This window comes from Taudactylus pleione, unplaced genomic scaffold (assembly GCF_031769625.1).
Source record: "Taudactylus pleione unplaced genomic scaffold, aTauple2 ptg000560l, whole genome shotgun sequence".
Taxonomy (NCBI): domain Eukaryota; kingdom Metazoa; phylum Chordata; class Amphibia; order Anura; family Myobatrachidae; genus Taudactylus; species Taudactylus pleione.
The window spans coordinates 2,875,914-2,889,447 of NW_028284962.1; the positions used below are offsets into that span (position 1 = coordinate 2,875,914).

Sequence of the window (13,534 nt, forward strand, 5' to 3'; positions counted from 1 at the left end):
ACCCTCTCCTTAACACTGCTACTAACCTTCGGGATGCATACACCGGGATTCTGTATCCCGATTCAAGTGCGTCTCCATAGGATCATTGCAGAGGAGCTTGCATATAAGACTACTGTATTTAATGGTTTTATACTAGATGAGTATTCCTTTTTAAAATTTACTTGGATAAACTGCCAATCTTTCTTTTATAGTAGTGCCTGGTGCAGGGATGCAGTCAGGAAGCCGATAGTCGAAATGCCAACCGCTGGCTTCCCGACTGTCTAATCCCAGCAGGGGTCTAGTGACAGGCATCGAAATCCCGACACCTGTAACTTTACCTACACCGGGAGCCCAACGCCCACCAATCGAAGGTAAGCTGGGCAGTGGGCGCGGACAGCCGTGGGGAGGGGGGCTTCAGGTTAGGCACCCCCGGGGGGAGGTTCGGGTTTGGCAGACTTCGGTTTAGGCTGCAGGGACGGGGGTTAGGGTTAGGCACCCCTAATGGAGGGTTAGGTTAGAAAATAGTTAACATACATACCTGTCGGGATCTTCACTGCCGGTCTTCCAGCATTGGGATTTGAACCTCCGTCCGGTGGTGTTTCATACTGATCCCCTGGTGCATACAACTACTTTTCCTATTGGAATATGTTTGGCCTTTTACCGCTTAAAAATTTGCATGCTTATAAGCGAACTCACAGTTTGTGTATTTTTAAAACAGAAATTTCTCAACAATAGAATAGCCTTAAAATTTGTCACAAAAGTAAGTGGCTCCTGTTAGTTTTGAATGTTAGCACAAACAAATGTATATGAAAATTCTGGTTTAGATCCACTTTAAGGCAGCACACATTATAAAATAGACTGTTTTAGTCAATACACAGCTCACCTCAGACGATGCTTTCTTTCCCACTACATCTGAGGAGAAGAAATGCAAAAGATATGTAAATAATGAACAAGAACAGTAAAATAAAAATAAAAGGCACTAAATAAATATTAAGAAATGCCAAAAATAAATGCTAACTCCTACAAGTCAAGCTTTGTCTGACTCAATATGATTGTGTTCATTTGTACAAAAGTATACCGTATTGACTACAGAAGTGTCATTAATATAAAAGAGCAAATTGTATTAAGGGTCCCTCCCACAAATATCTAGGTCACAGTGTTATATACAACAAGAGTATATTCAGACACAAATCAGTTAAACGATAAACATGTTTAGGCATTCAGTATAGAAAAAAATACACTACCAAAATAAACCTACTTTTATTTTTAAGAAACACTTGAATTCTCCCCTTCAAATAACAATTTTATTGTCTCTTGCCCATAAGCAGAAGACAGCAGATGAGGGGGGATTAGACGAGAACGGATTTAGGAGGGGAATTTGGGGATGGCAGTGTACGGATTTAGTATCAGGAAGGAGGGAGCACAAAAGACTAATCGGCTGATGACAACATCGCTCTATACAATCTGTATGATCTGCCAAGTGTTCACCTCCGTTACCAAGTAAAAACCTTTAAATACAAGGGAGCAAATGGATCATTGTCATTTGCTCCCATACACTGCCAAACTTTTGTTCAAACCAACAAGTTGGATGGTTGGGAAGATGATTTTTAGGTGTATGGCTAGCTTTAGATTCAGTGCAATTTGACACTATAGACATATTACCACATTTACCGCAGAGAAAACTACTTTTCTCTAATGTCAGTGCATACTGTTGTACGGGACGGTATTCTGCCAGCTCTTATTTAAAACGATAAGCTCACTTTATGACATCATCATTTTCTCACATATCAGTAGGATTACCAAACATTGGGGCAGATGTATGAAGCTCTGGGAAGTGATATAGTGGAGAGTGATAAACGACTAACCACTCAGCACCCAACTGTCATTTTTCAAGCACAGCCTGTAACATGACAGTTGGGAGCTGAGTGGCTGGTCGTTTATCACTCTCCGCTATATCACTCTTCAGAGCTTCATACATCTGCCCCAGTACGTGTACTGTGTCCAAGGGTGGCTGGTGCACCAAGGGACTTGCAGAGAACGCCAGAGGGGTGAGGTTTCTCTCCCCCACTCCGCGGGCCAAAATGTAAATACATTTCAGCGCTATTGCTTCCTGCTTCACCTAAATAAGTGGCAAAGCAGGAGCAGTTTTAATGGCACAATATGTGCCCTAGTAATACATCTCCTACTAGATGCATATAACCCCCCCTATAGTGAGTTGTATGCACATCTCGTACCAGATTGCCCCCATTCATATGCTTGGTTTTTATAACGGTCACACATCAGCCCCACACATGGTGCATACCATAAGCCTGAAAAGTATAATAATTATGCAAACTCAGCATAGCCTGCAATCTCATTGGCATGACCTTTCTGAACAATGCCTCTATTCAAACGCCCAGTTACCACCCACTTATGCCTCTACAGTCGCAAAAGGAGATGCGTCAGAGTTAAATACATCTTCGCATCATCTGCACTTGCGTATGCCCCGCTCTATAGCATGCGCAAAAGCATGTAAGATACATCACCAAAATCAACTTCTATTCAGCACTGCATAAGCTCAATTACCTGTCATATAAGCAGTTCCTTGCTACAGAATTTTCACACTGCTTCAAATTGACTGTTACTTTTGTGTTATCCGTTATTTTCAAATGGTTCTAGTCAGGTGTAAGCAACAAGTGACTCATGACAGACTCCTTTAACCCTTCTTTATTCTACATGCAAGTGATTTTTTGATAAGTGATTCACACAGTACTTTTTTTTATAGCAGACGAGTCTATGACTTACGGATTGCTCACAGCTATCTGCTTTTATAGTGACATTCACATGTTAATAAATGCATGAAAAGTGCATTAAAATAGGATAAATAATCAGAGGTGCAATTCCCACCATTGCCTTCTAGAATAAAACAGGTTTTACACTCCAAATGCAATACTAATTACGGTGAAGTACAGAACATGACGCACACTGGCTTCACGGGTTTACCAAGTGGCGGTCCGTGATGCCAGTCCCCTCCGTCACTACTGACCCCCTTCCTCCTCCCAAGCAGCAGCACCCGCCAACACTCGCTCCGGTAGTGCAAATAGCAGCTGGCACCCAGTGCTTCCAGCGCATTCCAGTAGCAGCAGCTCCAGTAAATGTAAACAGGGGGAAATGTCAACCACGCTGGCTCCAGCGCCTGACCCCCTTGTCTGTCCTCTATGGCAGCATCCCCGCAAGCTGATCGTCTCTGGCAGCACCCTAGCCAGTGGGTTCAGTATTGCAAAATAGCAGCTGGCAGCGGGGTGCCAACGTGCGCTCTGATAGCAGCAGCTCTAGTATGTCAAACAGGTCCTGGCCCTGCAGCACCCCCCTGCTAATGCAAACACCCTCTGGGCATTCTCCCCAGTAACATGACATGGATGTCTCTCTCTATTTCTGTGGTTCATCTCCACTGGGGACTGTCAGCACGGTATGTACACTGGTGATTCGGCACTGGCTCAGGAGCGGTGTTCGGTGAGTGAAAAAGGCAAGAAGAATCTTAGGGGCTGGTCTCTTGATCCAGACAGAGACAGTCATGAAACAAACAGCAGCATGGAAGTCTTATGTTAAATTAGTATAATCTCGAGTTTACTTAAGGTTCTGAACAAGTTTACTTAAATTCTGAAGTTTAGTTATGCTTAGGCAGTGTACCCCATGTTCTGAACGTCAACCCACAAATGATTTCTAAATGTGTCAAGCATGCTAGTCACATTGCAGTACAGAAGACAGATTACAATAGATTAAACTGCATTGGTAAAAATCACATGTAAAATACATTAAATTAGATTTTAGTTCAAGTGTTTTTATCCATTTTCCCCGTGCATATGTGACAGCCTGTAATAGCGCTTTCTACTCATTAATATGCCTGTCCAGCATTGGCGGTTTACATACTGTTTGGGATCTGTCATGCTAGTGATCTGATTCTCTAGAAGCATTATTCTAACCAGACATTATTCCCCTCTCGGAGTCAGAGGTCACTTGTGAGGACCTAAAACATTTCCAGTTTTCTACCAATGAGTAACATAACAACAGGGCCGTAACTAGGGTGGTGCGACCTATGCCATGGCAGGGCATGGTGCGCTGTTTGGGCCTGTCAATTTTCTGTTTATTATCATTCCCACTTGTAGCTTCCTCTTCTTTTATCCCCAGCATCTCCTGGCCTCCCCTATCTCTCCCCTGGCCCTTCCCCATGAGGCCAAGGCCATTTTTTTTTGGCGTTGCGTCTTAAGTGCCTATTTGAAAAATAGGGGGGCCAAAGCTCTTTCTGGCACAGGGAACCGAAAAGTCTAGTTACGGCTCTGCACAACAACATACACTACACTAAGCTGAGTAATGCATTGTCACATAATGATCGAAATTTGAAAATTCATCAATGCCAGTATCACAAGACGGAATTAACATGACATTTCTTCATTGGTGATGAACCTGTCACCCATGAAATAAGGTCTATGTTCTCACATGTTATTTCCTGTTCTTTAGTAAGTGATATAATAGACTGCTACGCTGCATTACATATACGAATACACAGAGGGTTCCCAAATCTTACCTACTCACTAACACTTGCCCTGATTGTGCCGGCCACCAGGACAGGGCTACAGGGATATCTGGGGAATGTTACCAGAAACCAGCGCAACGAAAAGGGAAGATGGTCTGCCTAGCATCGCTGGGCTGCTCCTACTCGCAGACCCAGGATTATGTACTAAGCCTTGAACAGAAATCAAGTGAACGGAGTTAAAGTACCAACCAACCAGCTCCTGTCATTTTCAAACACAGCCTGTGACATGGCAGTTAGGAGCTGATTGGTTGAGACTTTATTTACATCCAAGGCTTAGTAAATAGACCCCATAGGTCACTATCTGCCACTGCCATGTCTTCCCCCATCTCGGGTATGTCATGCACACCTGCGCCTCCAGCGTCACCCCGCACTCTCCATCCAGTGACGGCTGCTCTCTGTCCCTACCACTAAGCTCGTCCTCACCTTCGCCGGGGTCCTCCTCGGTGCCCATCTCCGGGCTCCCCCGGCACCCCTCCTCCTCCTCGGGCTCCTCCATTCTCCTCTAAGCCGCAGACGTTCTCTGACAGTTTCACCGGAGAATGGAGATTTGCCTCTTACGTCATCACGTTGTGCGGAGATTTGCGGAGCTAGTCAGGGTCTGAGCGCTCTCCTCATAAGGCGGGGCACGCGAGGCCCTGGCGGCCATTACTACTGAGGGCAAAGAAAGTATGTTCTAATACAAATAAATACAAGTACCTTCATGGTGATACTTGGAATAATAGCGTATGAATATGGATGTATGTGTGCACATCCAATGCTTGTATAATACCTCTCTGGCTGTATTACTCCTCAAGTTAGCAGGTGTTCAGGTACTTCTCAATGGAATTCCTTGCCGTGTGCGAGACGAGAGAATGCAAGTTTAAAAGCGTGCACTGATGGTCTGGATGCGCCTTATTTCGGCAAATCTTCAGCATCTCCGCCAGTGCCGTGTGGATATTTGATAGAAATTATTTTAGTTTCATTCATTTGTCTCTCTTCTTGCTCATGGCAGTAGCCAGTAAGGTGACAGGTGTGTAGGAGCGCCGCTACTGGCGGCGAGAGGGTTAAGTCAGTACGAGTGTGCGCGTCCTTCGTGGCCAGGACAGGGTTACACGGCTGTGAGAGGCTCGGGAGTCAGCAGCAGGAAATGCAGTGAGTGAGGCTGGAGGAGAGACCTGTGCGGTGTGTGCACCTGCCGCTGCCGCCGGACCCCCAACCAGGTACAGAGACCCTCCCTCCAATGTACGGCCGTCCTGTCCCCACTACCTGCGTCCACAGCTGCCGGCCCCAGCACTTGGCACGTACTTTGCAGTTTTGTTGTAGCAAGATTAATCACTTTTCTTCAAGGCAGCCCATTTCACAATGTTGTAGCGCTGCCTCCTTGGTCTTACTCCTTCATATCTGTGTTCTGCGCCTCTCAGCACATTGCTCCTGCACGCTGTGTACTAGGGGTCCTGCTCGCTAAGGGACTTGTTTTATTGGGGTCCTGAGTAGTATTTATGTTGATTTGCTTCTAGAGCCGTGCGGTGCTTCTCCTATCTAGTTCCCGGGACACACCAACAGTGCATGTTTTCCTGGTCTCCTTGCTGGAGTTACTGACTGATACAGTTCAAAAGATACACATGTGGTGATCATTATTTCACGTCTGATTCTGTGACCTCGAAAACCTGCAGTTAGGTGTGTCCAGGGGACTGGTTGGTTTGAGAAGCACTGGTCTAGACTGGTCCCTTTTTTTTTTAGACGCCTTTGGACCCAATATCTATCGATCTTAACCTGCGATTGTCTTATGTACATCACCTGAGTTCCTTTGTCCGTCTATTGGAAGCTTTCACTCAAAGTAAACATTTTATTTGTAATTGTGTACAAGTAATGTATATGAACTTAGGCGTCATTCCCCCTGATGGCTGCAGTGCTGAGTGGTCGCTTGCAGGATACATCTATTTATGCCTTGTATATGGAAGCCCCTGACTCACTCCCTTGTTAGCACAGTGAAGGCGGATCCTGTTTGCCTTACTCTAACAAGGGCTGGGAAATTCTTAACTCCAGAATAGATTTCTGATAAGTCAGATATGTGGGGGAACGTGACAATATAGCATGGCATTGCCCTTGTCACCCGAAAGAAAGCTTTAGACATGTGGTTTCCCTAAGCACTAATTTTAGCTTCTTTCATTATATTCCTCACCTTACATACAGGTTATGTGGGCACCAGTGTTTACCTCACCCATCAACTCTCACTGCTTAAACAAATAGTAGAGTTAAACAAAAGTAGCATTGTTCCCATACATGCATCCAGATGGGTCTCACTGTATCCCCGGACGGTGAAGTGCACTCGGGGCTGGAATGAAACTGTTCATACCAGCAAGGTGAATGCCATACATGTATTCTACACAATTAATACATGTAGAAGTGCAACTGGCATAGTATACTTGTATGGGCACTTTCAGTATTTAGCATTCCCTTTTACCCACATTATAGATTTAACAACAGTAAGTGCAAGTCTCTTGTGCAATCATGTCATAGGCAGGGCCTATTTGTCCCTGTAGGGTGAGTTTCGGTGTGTCAGGACGATTCGGAACCCGTCAAACCAGCTGGGGAGGATGTTTCCTCCTGTTTACCTTCCCTCCTGGTCATGAAAGTTTGGCCATAAGTTATACTTTATTTCCCATATTATCTTTAGTGTATTGCATTTGAGAAATCTCTGACCAGTAGGATTGATATAACGGGATTAAGGAGAACTATTAGGACCATAATATTAGGAAAAAAAAGGGAGCAAAAAATAAATATAATTTATCCTTGTAGTTTATTTGACCTGTTTGATGCCGTTTAGCCTGTATGGGGACTGGTGAGCACCTGAGAGACTACAGGCACGTATACACAGGCGCTACAGTGACAGGCTGTGGATGCTGTTAAGTTGGTGATGGTAAATTCTATGGATTGACAATATTTTTGTTTGTTAAACGCTAACTAGACATAACCAGAACAAGTAGTGATTAATACCTGTAAGGAACTTGATAACCCCGTGACTTTTGCTACTATGTGTCTCCTACTGTATGTGACGTGATTATTTATGTTTTTACTAATTTTCTGCAGCACTTAAGGCATCGCACAACATACACACGATCTGATACAATGTTGCAACAATGTAATAGAAAACAACCAAAGAGCAGTATTGGCTGCCTCCCAAGTCCTATTAGAGAAGGGATGCGCCACTGTGACTGACTTTTATCTGTCGGACTTCACTAATTAAACTCTTAGCAGATATTTCTAGTTTACGAGATTTACGTTTAGGGAACAACTTTAACAACCTGCCCTGTGATATGGTGATGTTCTATAAGTGACATCTGTACTTTACCAACAAACACATCACGTAGTAAAAGGCAGCCAGTAAGGTTGATTTGCGTTGTGTAAAACGTCAGCCACAAAGTATATTGAAGCAAACCGTACTGAATTCTGCTTAACAAAATGCGTCTTCGCAGACAGGCATGCCACTCTTCTAGCCTGTGTTTATCACAGGCTAACCGCATGAACATGTCTCTACACTCCTAGAGGAACTGCCAGCATGTGTGTGTAGCTGCAGTGCTCCACCTTCCCAGTGCACCTTCCTGTGTCACCGTGGGTGGGACCTTCTGCAGGAAGGAACAGGTGTCCAGGTTATCCTAAACCTGTAACCGCAAAGACGAATCCCCAATATTCTGCATCATTACTTTTATATTTTTTTGCCCGAGGTAGAATTAAATCTGGTCATTACTGTCTTGTGTTTCTAGATATGGCTGTAAGGTTTCAGGTACGTTCTATATAATTACATACCTCCCAGACATGATATACAAAGCCAGGGAGGTAATGCAAGATCAGGGTTTCATAGATTTAATAGAGAATCAGCAGTGTTATGTCTAAAGAAATAATATTTTGTTCTGTTTAGGGATGTTACATTTTAAAAGCCTCAAAGCTATAGTACTGTTTAATGGCATCAGCTGATCAAGGCTGTGTGAGTCATCAGCATCATTCTGTAATTTTGCAAATGGGTAATAGTAAATTATCTTAATTGTTATAAAGCAAGAATTGTCCAATTCTTCTTTTTACAATATATATTGTAAAGCATGTATTTTCAAGAGGTACTTGTCTGCATGAGTTCATGTAGAACTTGGAAAATAATCATGCTCACTTGTAGCAACATTCTTTTCTATCTTCTGTGGCTAGTTATGAAAAGGTGACAAATCGGGCACTCTGTTGTTGTTTTGTTTGTTTGTTAAAGGCCCTCTTTACTTCTTGTAGATATTATAACAATGCTTAAGGGAGTAATTGTTTATTATTATATTCAGTGTGTGAGTGAGGTTAAATATAACTTTATGCTGTGCCTATTTCTTACTTTGCATTACTTCACTATTTTCAGGGGGCCAGGAGCTACAGTGATATTACTAGCCTGTTGTAATTGTGTTTATGAATAGCTTTCTATACTATTCTTCTTTAGTTGAGATTGTAATAGCAATATGTTGTCCTTTGCCTGGCCCCTGTAAGATGGAGAGTCTATGTTAAAGTTGTTACTTTTGCTTCAGTTATTTAGAGATCTGCACCAGCTAAAGGCTCCACAGCATGGTGTCTTTTCAGGGTAGTGAGATGTCAGTATGATTCTACAGCTGTGCAGTATGCCTGCTGTCCACAAACAAGAGTAGATGGTGAATGAAGTCTGTTATAAAGTGTAGATCAAATTCAAAGGAGCAACAGGGTTCATAACAATTATAACTTTACAAATAGCATAATATCACCTTTCACACTTATAGGAGCATATGTATCAAAGCTTGATGTGAGATAAAATTGTGAAATATATATCACCAACCAATCAGCTCCAGGCTATCATTACACAGCTTGCAAAATGTAAGTTAGAAGCTGATTGGTTGGTGATATACTGTATATCTCACAATTTTATCTTGCATCAAGCTTTGATACATATGCCCCTTAGGGGTCAATTCATTTAGGAGTGAGTTTGGGAAAGCGAGCTTGTTTCATACAACTCGCAGACATCGAATGAAAGCGTGCACCCGAGAAATGTGAGATACAATTAGAAATGGCAATTTGTGTTACTTGCAATGAGATTGTGTACCGTTTCTACAAAAAGCGATCTGTGAGAAGTGCATGAAAAAAAGTGTGGAAACTATCCTGACCTCTCTCGCCTCAATAGAACACCTCCACCTACCTGTCCCATATCATTTACACCTCCACATACCTGTCCCACAGCATTTACACCTCCACATACCTGTCCCACAGCATTTGTACACCTCCACATACCTGTCCTACATCATTTATACACCTCCACATACCTGTCCCACAGCATTTACACCTCCACATACCTGTCCCACATAATTTACACCTCCACATACCTGTCCCACATCATTTACACCTCCACATACCTGTCCCACAGCATTTGTACACCTCTACATACCTGTCCTACATCATTTATACACCTCCACATACCTGTCCCACATCATTTACACCTCCACATACCTGTCCTACATCATTTATACACCTCCACATACCTGTCCTACATCATTTATACACCTCCACATACCTGTCCTACATCATTTATACACCTCCACATACCTGTCCCACAGCATTTCTTCTTTGAGTTCCATAGAGTCCACAGGAATTACCTTAGAGTATGTCGTTGGAGTAATCCAGGCACCAAGCAGTTAAAAGCTTTAGCTCTTAGGATGCATTGGGTCCTCCTCCATATATACCCCGCCCCTGGCTACAGGCACTTAGTTTTTTGTTTGGTGCGCAGGATCAGTGCAGTTTGTAGACAGGGGACTGCACGGGCAGTCCAAAGCTTTTTTTTTTTTTTTTGCAATGAGTAAGCAGCGCTAGGCGTCTGGATGGACGCATGTGCTGCTGCTCCATCTACCCTGCTGGCGCCGCAACACCACTGTGGGATCTGGTGATTTTGGTGGGCGCCAGCGGTGTTTGACTGGACGCTGGGCCCGGGACTGCAGCCGGAAGACACGGTGGCAGTCCGTGCTTCCGGCAGTGGAGACCTGCCGGCGGTTGCTGTAGTGGGGAACCAGGGACGACTGTTTCTCCCACTAGACCAGGGCATATAAATCTGGTGCCTGGGACAGTGGCGGCGGCCATGTAGTAAGCCAGTGCGCCTGGTGGATTGATACAGCCTAGGGGAGATAGGCTCTTCTCGTCAGACCCTCCCCCAGCCCAGAGACGAGATTTTCGTGCATCTGGGTTGCTCCTCCCTATCTGAGACGCGTAGAGACTACTTTCAGGTTTTTGGTCAGTCTCCCTGTATATCTCTCCTTTGGTGGCCAGGTAATACAGAGATCAATATCCTACTAAGCTTTTGTGCTTTTCGTAGTTGACTAAGTGCCTATTAGCTCTTCGGAGTCTACCAAGGCATTAGCCCTCCAGCAGGCCATTCGTTCCCTGCTGGGTTCAGGAGTGATAATCCAAGTTCTGTTGGATCAGCAAGGGAAGGGTTATTATTTTTGATCCAGAAGGCCAATGGGTTCCACCGGCCTATTCTGAATCTGAAAGGCCTCAACAGATTTATCTGGGTGCCCAAATTCCGTATGGAAACTGTTTGGTCAATTGTTCTGGCAATGGAACTGGGGGATTTTATGGTGTCCCTGGACATTCAGGATGTGTTTCTGCATGTGACCAGGGCCGGATTAAGGGGAGGGCGACAGGGGCGGTCGTCCCAGGGCCCCCACACACAGAGGGGCCCCCACCACTAGAGCATGCAGGGGGGGGGGGGGGTTTCTGAGTACAGCTGCGCGCCTGTTACTTTAGTCTGAGAATGCTGTTTACCGACTGAACCGGCATTCTCTGACTTACCCGCTTCCCAACAAGGCAAACAGTGCGTTGAATTGAATAGCTGCGGGAGCTCCCTCCCACGTCTATTCATCATTGTGCTGAATTGAATTCCACCAACATGTGGCTTGCTGGGGGCCCCCACAACTTAGTTGCCCCAGAGCCCCCACAAGCCTTAATCCTGCGCTGCATGTGCCAATTATGCCATCTCACCAAAGGTTTCTGCAGTTTGCTGTTCTGCAGCAACATTTCCAATTTCAGGGGCTGCCTTTTGGTTTGTCAACAGCCCCACGGGTCTTTACCAACATAATGGCAGTAATGATGGCCTACCTCAGGCATCAGGAGTCAGAATACTGCCAAACTTGGACGACCTCCTGATACTGGCACAGTTTTCAGCTGTGTTACAACATCATCTCAGACTGACTGTTGCCTGCCTACACAGGCACGGCTGGATCTTAAATTGGAAAAATTAATTTCTTTCTCCAGTACAGCAGATGGTGCATTTAGGTGCACTCCTGGATTCTCTGGTGCAAAGGATATTTCTGCCAGGAGACAAGATTTTGGCCCTTCAATTACGGGTTCTCAGATTTCTCTGCAATCAGACGGTGTCTATCCACTGAGCGATACAGGTTCTGGGGTCCATGGTGTCCACCTTCGACATGGTGGAATATGCTCAGTTCCACTCCAGACCACTGAAACAGCTGATTCTCTACTGGTGGAGCATGAAGTGCCAGTTAATAAGGTCACAGCCGATCCCTCTTTCTCCAGAGGTTAGGCTTTCCCCCTCATGGTGGCTGCTGACGTTTCATATGAACAGGGGCCGCCCCTTCTGGATTCCAGATTGGGTCCTCCTCCCCATGCATTCCAGCCTTCGCTGATAGGGCGCAGTGACCGGTCATCACACTTTTCAGGAAAGATGGACGACCAAGAATGGTCACCTATCCATAGACATCCTGGAACTTCGTGCAGTATACAGGGCACTCGTTCAGACACCGGATATACTATAAAGGGCAGGTCTGTCCAGATACAGTCCGACAACGGAACCGCAGTAGCCTACTTCAACCATCAGTGAGGCACTTGAAGTCTGGAAGCCATGGCGGAAGTAACAAACATTCTGGTCTGGGCAGAATGTTATCTTCCAGCAATCTCGGCAGTATTCATACCTTGAGTCCTCAACTGTGAAGCGGACTTCCTAAGTCGTCAGGATATACACACCGGGGAATGGGCTCTTCATCCGGATGTCTTTCAGATCCTAGTGCACAAATGGGGACTACCAGAGGTAGACCTCATGGCCTCAGGCCACAACCACAAGGTCCCCAAGTACGGGTCCATAACCAGGGGTCCCTCAGCCGATTTTGTGGACGCTCTAGCAGTGAAGTGGGACTTCAAGCTAGCGTATCTCTTTCCTCCGATCTCCCTCCTCCCAAGGGTCATCAGGAAATTCAAGCAGGAGGGTGGTAAAGAAAACCAATTCTGGCGCCCGTGCCCTTAAGGAATAATTTTGCTAATATATATAGGGTTGCAGCAAACTATACAAACTGTGTATGTTTGTATTTTTAAGAAACAACCAAAAAAAACGAATAGCTCGCACTACCTCTATATGAGAGCTCAGTCTGAACCAGATGATGGAATGTAGATGTATAAATAATACGTGCACTCTAAAAAATAGTATTTATTAACCAGTAAAAAAGACCATATAAAAATAAGAAATATATAAGATAAAAAACAATGTATATATCATCAATTGAATGATGTATCACACTAATACACTTAAACCTGTAAATACAATGTTACTGCTAGTCACTGATCCCTTAGCCAATAAATTTATATATAATATACTTAATGTCTTGTCCAATTGCGCAGCTGTTCACACTTATACCGACATGAACTAAACCAGTTGATATACAATCTGACAATCCTGTAGCTATTTACTAACAAGTAGAGACAGAATAATCATAATCCTCCACAGATTGAGAGTGAAATCACATATTAATTCCGGCTCTAGATCATAAGTTTAGGCCATCCAAAACAGCAGTAGCAATAACCGTGTATCAAATCACATGTAGTGGCTCGTTCGTATTTTTGCTGAATTAGCCTCAAGCTGAGATTTACACAATTGTGCGGGCTAGTTCATCAAGGTATTAATTCCTTGTTAGGAGCTCAAGGCCTGATTCAGAGCCGGACGCTCTGAAC

General features: G+C 44.5%; 2 protein-coding genes across 11 annotated transcripts in view; one reads left to right on the top strand and one right to left on the bottom strand.

Annotated features, from left to right (window-relative positions):
- PIP5K1C (phosphatidylinositol-4-phosphate 5-kinase type 1 gamma) overlaps positions 1-5,118 on the bottom strand; it is a 111,184-nt gene extending 106,066 nt beyond the window's left edge. For all 9 annotated transcript variants that reach the window (XM_088452962.1, XM_088452963.1, XM_088452964.1 and 6 more), the window contains exons 1-2: positions 4,976-5,118; positions 863-891 (exon numbers count right to left, since the gene is read on the bottom strand). In XM_088452962.1, coding sequence (XP_088309088.1) covers positions 863-891; positions 4,976-5,048 — 102 coding nt within the window. In that variant the 5' untranslated portion in view covers positions 5,049-5,118. The remainder of the gene's footprint in view (positions 1-862; positions 892-4,975) is intronic.
- A 333-nt stretch (positions 5,119-5,451) lies between these two features.
- The window catches only part of TJP3 (tight junction protein 3), a 75,997-nt gene continuing 67,914 nt past the window's right edge, over positions 5,452-13,534 (top strand). The window contains exon 1 of one of the 2 annotated variants that reach the window (XM_088452971.1): positions 5,452-5,751. Coding sequence is in view for 1 of the 2 variants with exons in the window: in XM_088452970.1 (XP_088309096.1) it covers positions 8,298-8,315 (18 nt within the window). In the remaining variant the exon portion in view is untranslated. Of the gene's footprint in view, positions 5,752-8,185; positions 8,316-13,534 lie in introns of those variants that run through there. The other variant, XM_088452970.1, reaches the window with a different exon arrangement.